This window comes from Dreissena polymorpha, chromosome 1 (genome assembly GCF_020536995.1).
Source record: "Dreissena polymorpha isolate Duluth1 chromosome 1, UMN_Dpol_1.0, whole genome shotgun sequence".
Taxonomy (NCBI): domain Eukaryota; kingdom Metazoa; phylum Mollusca; class Bivalvia; order Myida; family Dreissenidae; genus Dreissena; species Dreissena polymorpha.
The window spans coordinates 95,497,276-95,506,454 of NC_068355.1; the positions used below are offsets into that span (position 1 = coordinate 95,497,276).

The following is a 9,179-nucleotide window of genomic DNA, read 5'->3' on the forward strand; positions in this document are numbered from 1 at the left end:
ACAGGTAGGTACAGCTCTGTGTGATCAGCACTGAGACAGGTAGCTTCCAATGTGATCAGCAGTGAGAGAGGTAGGAACAGTTCTGTGTGATCCGCAGTGAGACAGGTAGCTTCACAGTGTGATCAGCAGTGAGTCAGGTAGGAACAGTTCTGTGTGATCCGCAGTAAGACAGGTAGCTTCACTGTGTGATCAGCAGTGAGACAGGTAGGTACAGCTGTGTGTGATCAGCAGTGAGACAGGTAGGTACAGCTGTGTGTGATCAACAGTGAGACAGGTAGGTACAGCTGTGTGTGATCAATGGTGAGACAGGTAGGGACAGCTATGTGTGATCAGCATTGAGACAGGTAGGTACAGCTATGTGTGATCAGCAGTGAGACAGTGTGATCAACAGTGAGGCAGGTCTGTACAGCTCTGTGTGATCAACAGTGAGACAGGTAGGTACAGCTGTGTGTGATCAACAGTGAGACAGGTAGGTACAGCTGTGTGTGATCAACAGTGAGACAGGTAGGTACAGCTGTGTGTGATCAACAGTGAGACAGGTAGGTACAGCTGTGTGTGATCAACAGTGAGACAGGTAGGTACAGCTGTGTGTGATCAACAGTGAGACAGGTAGGTACAGCTGTGTGTGATCAACGTTGAGACAGGTAGGTACAGCTCTGTGTGATCAACAGTAAGACAGGTAGGTACAGCTGTGTGTGATCAACAGTGAGACAGGTAGGTACAGCTCTGTGTGATCACCAGTGAGACAGGTAGGTACAGCTGTGTGTGATCAACAGTGAGACAGGTAGGTGCAGCTGTGTGTGATCAACAGTGAGACAGGTAGGTACAGCTGTGTGTGATCAACGTTGAGACAGGTAGGTAAAGCTATGTGTGATCAACAGTAAGACAGGTAGGTACAGCTCTGTGTGATCAACAGTGAGACAGGTAGATACAGCTCTGTTTGATCAGCAGTGAGACATGTAGGTACAGCTATGTGTGATCAGCAGTGAGACAGATTGGTACAGCCATGTATGATCAACAGTGAGACAGGTAGGTACAGCTCTGTTTGATCAACGTTGAGACAGGTAGGTACAGCTCTGACCTCAGTATACCCTGTGTGATAATCCGTCAAATAGGCAGCTAAACTCACATAATTATATTTAAATAACCGTATTGAGTGTCCAAAATCCGGTGTTACAAAAACAATGTTTAAAATGCTTATTACCATATACTATTTTGTGGAACTTTTTATGAAACAGTGTCTAATTGATGATGACCAGTGAGTGTCAGAGAGTTATTGCCCCTTGAATGCTCGTTTGTTTCCACACAAGACTTTGACCATTTGGATCTCAATTTGATAAAACTGTTTATGCAACATCCATATATGGTTGACAAAAGCCTATTTTTATGTCGCTAAGATCCAGTTATTTTTCAGGTATTTATTGATTTTTGATTAAACATTTTAATGACATTTAAATTTATATGCTCTATTCTTATATGTTCGCATGATGTCAGTTTATTCAAAAAATAATATGTGACCGCATGAGATCTTGGTTGCTTATGATCCGTATTTGAAAAATTTCAACCAGCATTGTCTGGACATGTATAAATCAACAGATCAATCAGCTTGGGTGTCCGGTCAATATTGTCGCGCTGATTTAAAAGAAAAAAGGCTAAAGTTGTAGTTCCTGTTCTTTTAATAAACCATTCATTGACACTGGACAAAGGACTTCCTTGTCTGTTATTAATGTTGCTCATCATACCGAATTTTATCTTTAGAGTAATGTTTACTCTTGGTTTTCAGTATGTTAAACATAAAAAAATCTTGGAAATTCCTTTTTTTTTGTGGAACAATTTAAGATTTTCCTGAAAGCAATTTGATCATTTAAGTTTTCCAGGAATATCAACAGTTTTCTGAGGTCCTATAGAAGGTCCTTTTTAGAAAAGAATCTATTCAACTGTACCTTATGAATTTTTTAAGGTAGCCCTTAAAGTGAAAGAGAGAACAACAGCAGGTTTTGAAAATTAATTAAGGATTTACCTTCCTATACTGTTACATTCAGTTTCATTTCCTTAGTACTACAGACTGTACATAGTACTGAGATACTTGAACTGAATTGTTCTTGGTATCTGTCAATGATAAAGTTTGTGTTCCATCACCTCAACTGTAAATGTATTGTCCATAAAAACATTCTTAAAGACTAATTTAATCCAGACATAGTGGTTTTCACAACTTATTCCTTCTTTTGTGATAAAAAAGACATTAATGTTTGGTTTATCTAATAAATTTAGTGCGCACCTTATTTCACTCACTTAATTGTCTGTGATTTTGGTCTTTGGCCATTTTTAATTAAAAATACTTCCTTACGGTACTTTAAAAGTCTGTACATTCATAATTTATAATATAATTTTCTATGAATTTTCATCAGCTGACATGTCCATATTGTTCTTGGAACATGAAGCCATTTACATTCAATCTTTGGAGGATGAAGATTTTTAGTTTTGTATAAAATTTTCTTGAATGAAGATGATAAGATGGAAGGGTAATGGTATAATGTGAGCTCTGCAGCACATTTTGCATGAGCCTTGTCATGCAAAAATGGGTGTTACACCTTCTCCGGCCAGCGTATCTCCAGACCCTGTATTCTAATGAGCTTTATAGCAGATAGCTAAGCTCCTGACCAGACTGCCTGCATTCAATGGCTGGTATGGAGCTCTGCTGGTAGCAAATGAGTCGCGTTCTGAGAAAACTGGGCATAATGCATGTGCGTAAACTGTCGTCCCAGATTAGCCTGTGCAGTCTGCACAGGCTAATCAGGGACGACACTTTCAGCTTTTATGAGATTTTTTGTTATTGAAGTCTCTTCTTAGCAAAAAATCCAATTAAGGCAGAAAGAGTCGTCCCTGATTAGCCTGTGCGGACTCCACAGGCTAATCTGGTACGACACTACGCACATGCATTATGACCAGTTTTCTCAGAACACGACTCATATGGTAGAAGACCAATATTTTGTCTGAAACAGTCCATATAATACAATGTACTGACAATCATTGTTAAAGCCAAACACCTTGCATCTGACTTTGAAATGAAATACATGTAAATAAATACATATAGATGCAATTTTAAAGTGTGCAAAATTGTCATTAAATCTAGTTAGCAAGTAATTTATTATTTTTCAAATGGTACCGCTTTTAAAACCGAAAGTAGAATTTCTAGACGTATACGTCCATTCATTTCGACTAACGCAATTATTTTAAGTTTTAAAGCGCAAAAAATACGTATTTCTACCTTGTAACCACAAGGTATATTCTAATTGGCATAGATAAAATTAAATCTATAGCCTAGTTAGGAAGTAATTTATTATTTTTAAACGGTACCACTTTTAAAACCAAAAGAATGATTTCTAGACGTAAACGTCCATTCATTTCGACAAACGCGATTCTTTCTAAGTTTTAAAGCGCAAAAAAGACGAATGTCTACCTTGTAACCACCAGATATATTCTAATTGGCATAGATAAAATTAAATCTATAGCCTAGTTCGCAAGTAATTTATTATTTTTCAAACGATACTGCTTTTAAAACCGAAAGTAGGATTTCTAGATGATACCTCCATTTTGACAAACAAGATTATTATTTAAGTTTTAAAGTGCAAAAAAGACGGATTTATACCTTGTAACCACCAGATATATTCTTATTGGCATAGATGAAATATGTTTCTTATTTATACTTAAATTTACTATGCCAAATAAGGTTTGTGGCTTTAAGCTTTTTAAATAAAATATAAATGCTTGCTCTCTGTTCTTTCATCAAAAGTTTGTATTTTTAAAAGATTTAAACTAAGGAAAAATTGGATCATATTTTAAAAATATAAGTTTCTAAAATGGCTCTTCTGTTAATTAAAAAAAAAACAGAGACAAAATATTCTGATTGAGAATTTTTAAATGTAGGATAAGTCTATAAATTACTTTCAAGCTGTTATGCATTTTTTTTTAACCTTGTGTCTTTTTTTAACCAAGAAGTAAATATTGTTATGCAAAATAAATAACAGATTGTTTTAAAAAGCTTCGCATAAGAGATTTGTATGTAACAGCTGACTATAAAGCAAGGCAGACATACATATATTTCTGCTTAATAAGTACCATAAGGTGCTGGATATTTAATTAGCCATGCATAACTTGTATAAACTGTTGTGACTTCTAATCTCTTAGGATGGGGTTTTGACTATAAGGTTCATGTAGGAAGTATGTTTTTAATGAATTGTCAGTGTATTTGATAATTTCAGCCATTTTTCTTTTGTTTTAGTGTGAAACAAAACATTTTGTAAAAAATATTAACTGATTTGATTAAAGATTTTAAGTGCAAGTGTAAATTCTTGTTTATATTATGTTGTGCTATGGATAATCCATGATTCTGTTTTAAAATTATCAGATTTAATAAATTTTTAAGATCATGTCATTTACCCACATGTATTAAACTATTTAATGTCTGTGTTTTCAATGCTGCAGGTCGCGTGATGAGGAAGGTGAAGAGTATATATGCCCGTCGCCAGATCTCCCCTCTCAAGCCCATGAAACGTTCATCAAACACCATAACAGAACTATCAGAGTCAGCAGACAGCGATAGAATTAGTGACAATTAGGGATAAGTTTTATTTGTTTTATATGTGCATCATTTTGTGTATTGTGGGTTGTTTAAGCAAAATTGTCTTAATAAATTGTGAAAGCTTTGGCACTTGTTTCTACGATTTTTGGCAACTTTTTGTCATCTGATGAAATGTTAAAAAGACAGTGTTTTGATAATCTTTTGATAATGTCTTGCACTTATTCGTAGTAAAGATTGTAATTAAGAATGAAGAAATTATTAATTGTTATAATAATGTTAATGTTGTCATTTTTTTGTGTTTTGTTGTCATCAATTGGCCAGTCCTTTGTGGTTTCTTTAAATTCTGTTATGTTTTGGTTTCTTCATTACCGGTACTTATAGGCATTTTTTGTAATTAATAAGTGGTGTGCATTTCTCCACAGCAAATAGAAATATTGATGATTTCATCTTTTTGCTCTCCAGTTGTTTCTTTATTATGCCATTTATATTCAGCTTCTACTAAAATGAGCTTGTTCAAATGCGTTATAATGTGAATCTAAACTACAAGAAAGCACTACTACATGTATTAAAGTGTTCAGAATGAACTGTAAAATTACCAAGGTTCTGATAATAACCATGTTATGCTGTTAATTAATTTGACAGTGCTTTTATAAATTGATCTTTACACCATTTTTTTGTTGTAAATAAAGTGAATTTTTTTCAGTGTAAAAATAGGGAATAGTTTTTCTAGTGTTTATGTCATTGGTGTCAATCAATTAAATATATCATTTGGAACACATATATTTTATATGTATTTAATTTACAGATGTAATTGATGACTTTCTACACATGTGAAACGTGCTAATATTTATTCTGAATAAAGATTTATAGAAATATTTTGTATTGATGCTTCAAGCATTGATGTGTGTTCTTCCTATTTGATAATGTACAATTTTGTGAACTTAATTGTTAAAAGACATGCACTTGTGCTTTGCTGTCAATGATTCGGAAGACCTGAAAACATGAATCTCTATTTTCTCCAAACGATCAGTGGAGTAAACAACATTGTAGGCTTTACTACTAATACATGTTGCCAGATAAATTCAAATCTTTGCTTAAAGTGATATTATGGTTATCTTACAGTTTATAGATGTCTAACGCAACCATTGTTTATTTTTGGTGTTTTCACTTCATATACAATTATATTTGTTAATGCAGCATCGACATACTAAAACAATATCCCGGAAAGAGAAAAATAATGCATTTGAATATCAACCATACTTTCGTTTTGACAACTGGCGACAAAAATGATTCAATTTACGATGTGAATCTAAATCAAGTTTTAGTGCAGATTCGTTCAGACGACACAAAGACACTATTTTGTTTTACAGATTATTTCGGCTTAGAGGACTGGGTGATCACGTAAAATATTGAATATAATATATATTTTTATAAACAACTGGTAGCAAGATGAGTTGCAGATAATTGGTCAGTAACCACATTTTAACTAACTCTTTTCAGCTCAATTCAACAGTGAAAAATGCCCATATCACTTTAAATTGAAAGACAGATTAAACAAGAGTGGCATGGTCACAACAGATTAAACAAGAGTAGCATTGTCACGACAGATTAAACAAGAGTGGCATTGTCACGACAGATTAAACAAGAGTGGCATTGTCAGGACAGATTTAACAAGAGTGGCATTGTCACAACAGATTAAACAAGAGTAGCATTGTCATGACAGATTAAACAAGAGTGGCATTGTCACGACAGATTAAACAAGAGTGGCATTGTCACGACAGATTAAACGAGAGTGGCATTGTCACGACAGATTAAACAAGAGTAGCATTGACACGACAGATTAAACAAGAGTGCCAATGTCACGACAGATTAAAATAGAGTGGAATTGTCACGACAGATTAAACAAGAGTGGCATTGTCACGACAGTTTAGACAAGAGTGGCATAGTCACGACAGATTAAACAAGAGTGGCATTGTCACGACATATTAAACTAGAGTGGCATTGTCATGACAGATTTAACAAGAGTGGCATTGTCACGACAGATTAAATAAGAGTGGCATTGTCACGACAGATTAAACAAGAGTGGGATTTTCACGACCGATTAAACAAGAGTGGCATAGTCAAAACAGATTAAACAAGAGTGGCATAGTCACAACAGATTAAACTAGAGTGGCATAGTCACGACAGATTAAACAAGAGTGGCATTGTCACGACAGATTAAACTAGAGTGGCATTGTCACGACAGATTAAACAAGAGTGGCATTGTTGCAACATATATAAACAAGAGTTGCATTATCATGACAGATTAAACGAGACTATTGCCAAGCAATACATGTCCCCTGACGGCTCCACCATTGTCAGAAATTCCACCATTATCAGATTTTATATATATATTTGTTTCCATAGCAACCAGAATTTTTGACATTGGAACAAAATGAAATGACGTGCATAATGTCCATATTGCCATCTATCCATGTTTAAAGTTTCATGAAAAAATATGAAGAACTTTTTAAGTTATCGCAGGATCCAGAAAACCACCATTTTCAGCAGTATTTCTAGTCTTATTTGTTGCCATAACAACCAGAATTTTTGACGTAGGAACAAAATGAAATGACGTGCATAATGTCCATATTGCCATCTATCCATGTTTCAAGTTTCATGAAAAAATATGAAGAATTTGTAAAGTTATCGCAGGATCCAGAAAAGTGTGACAGACAGACGCACAGAGCGAAAACCTTAAGTCCCCTCCGGTGAAACCGGTAGGAGACACCAAGAGTGGCATTGTCACGACGGATTAAACAAGAGTGGCATTGTCACGACAGATTAAACAAGAGTAGCATTGTCATGACAGATTAAACAAGAGTGGCATAGTCACAACAGATTAAACAAGAGTGGCATAGTCACAACATATTTAACAAGAGTGGCATTGTCACCAGAGATAAAACAAGAGTGGCATAGTCACGACAGATTAAATAAGAGTGGGATTGTCAAGACAGATTAAACTAGAGTGACATTGTCACGACAGATTAAACAAGAGTGGCATTGTCACAAAAGATTAAACAAGAGTGGCATTGTCACAACAGATTTAACGAGTGGCATTGTCGCAACATATATAAACAAGAGTGGCATTGTCACGACAGTTTAAACTAGAGTGGCATTGTCACAACAGATTAAACAAGAGTCGCATTGTCACGACAGATTAAACAAAGATGCCATTGTCATGACAGATTAAACAAAAGTGGCATCGTCACGACAGATTAAACAAGAGTGGCATTGTCACGACAGATTAAACTAGAGTGGCATTGTCGCAACATATATAAACAAGAGTGGTTTTGTCATGAAAGATTAAACAAGAGTGGAATTGTCACAACAGATTAAACAAGAGTGGCATTGTCACGACAGATTCGAGTGGCATTGTCATGACAGATTAAACAAGAGTTGCATAGTCCCGACAGATTAAACATGAGTGGCATTGTCACAAAGATACAACTGTCAGCTAAAAAAGTTTAGGCAAATCTTGATCTTTTTTTGCTTGTGACCTTTAATTGTAATGTTGATTTTTGACCTAGGGGCTTGTTGATAGTGAGGGACTCTTAGTCTGCTTGTAACTACTGCAAAGTTATCTAAAATTGACATAGTGACCTGGAATTGACATAGTGACCTGGAATTGACATAGTCATCTGGAATTGACATAGTCACCTGGAGTTGACATAGTCACCTGGAATTGACATAGTCACCTGAAATTGCTGAAGAAATATATTTAAAGACAGACATTTTATTCAAGACTTGTACATAGTACATAGTCTTAACACATACAATTACAAAGAATATGTCAATATGCTAAGACATTCTCATGCAAATGTATTTTTTCAGATTGTGCTGAAATGACATAGGGGAAAAAATAGTGCAGAAGTGCAGTGTTTTTTGTGCTTCCTCTATCAAAGATAGATTTGCCCTAGTCCATGTGTCTGTCCCCAGCAAACATCTCCATATTGACCCAAGATTGTTGATGGACTTTCCATAAGTGTTTGCTGATCAAAGGCAAATATTGTCCCAACTTAGAAGTTGTACTTTTGTTTGATAGCAAGTGATGTGTTGGGGACATTCCATTTCAATCATGTCATATTGTTTAATATCTTAAATGAACATGCATTTAAATATTAAGAAGACATCAGCCCGATATTAAGGAAGACATTTATCATAGCGGCCAAGCACCAACATCACAATAGTTACTGATTGTTCATTGATTGTATCATTTACATTGATAGTTAAGCAACAGACAAATCACGCTGTATCATTAGCAGGATGTAATATCTAAAGAGATACGTAAAATTAAATACATAATTATGAGATGATTTAATGTTACATATTTCCAAACACCAATTGGAAGATGTTCTACATTAACTTGTGGATAACAACTCATTTATAATTTTTGTACCAGTTATCTTGTTGGTTGTTTGTATGTATTTCTATATCAAGTTGTTGACTTTTATTGGGAAAGACTCGATACCTTTATGTTATATACATCTTCAATACTTATTTGAATGGTATACTTGAGACATGTACACAAATACACTGGTCTACATTCTCTGATATG

The 9,179-nt window shown here is 34.9% G+C and overlaps 1 protein-coding gene and 1 long non-coding RNA gene across 4 annotated transcripts in view; both read left to right on the forward strand.

Annotated features, from left to right (window-relative positions):
* The window catches only part of LOC127841311 (uncharacterized), a 36,448-nt gene extending 30,991 nt beyond the window's left edge, over positions 1–5,457 (forward strand). For both annotated transcript variants that reach the window (XM_052370033.1, XM_052370038.1), the window contains one exon: positions 4,486–5,457. In XM_052370033.1, the coding sequence (XP_052225993.1) occupies positions 4,486–4,619 (134 nt within the window). In that variant the 3' untranslated portion in view covers positions 4,620–5,457. The remainder of the gene's footprint in view (positions 1–4,485) is intronic.
* Positions 14–4,479, forward strand: LOC127841332 (uncharacterized). 2 transcript variants are annotated; one of them, XR_008030919.1, is made up of 5 exons: positions 14–137; positions 240–309; positions 345–679; positions 890–1,029; positions 1,065–4,479. It is a non-coding gene; the product is annotated as an uncharacterized LOC127841332 (long non-coding RNA). The 2 variants fall into 2 exon arrangements; XR_008030924.1 differs by having other exon boundaries at positions 435–679.
* Positions 5,458–9,179: the final 3,722 nt, after the last annotated feature.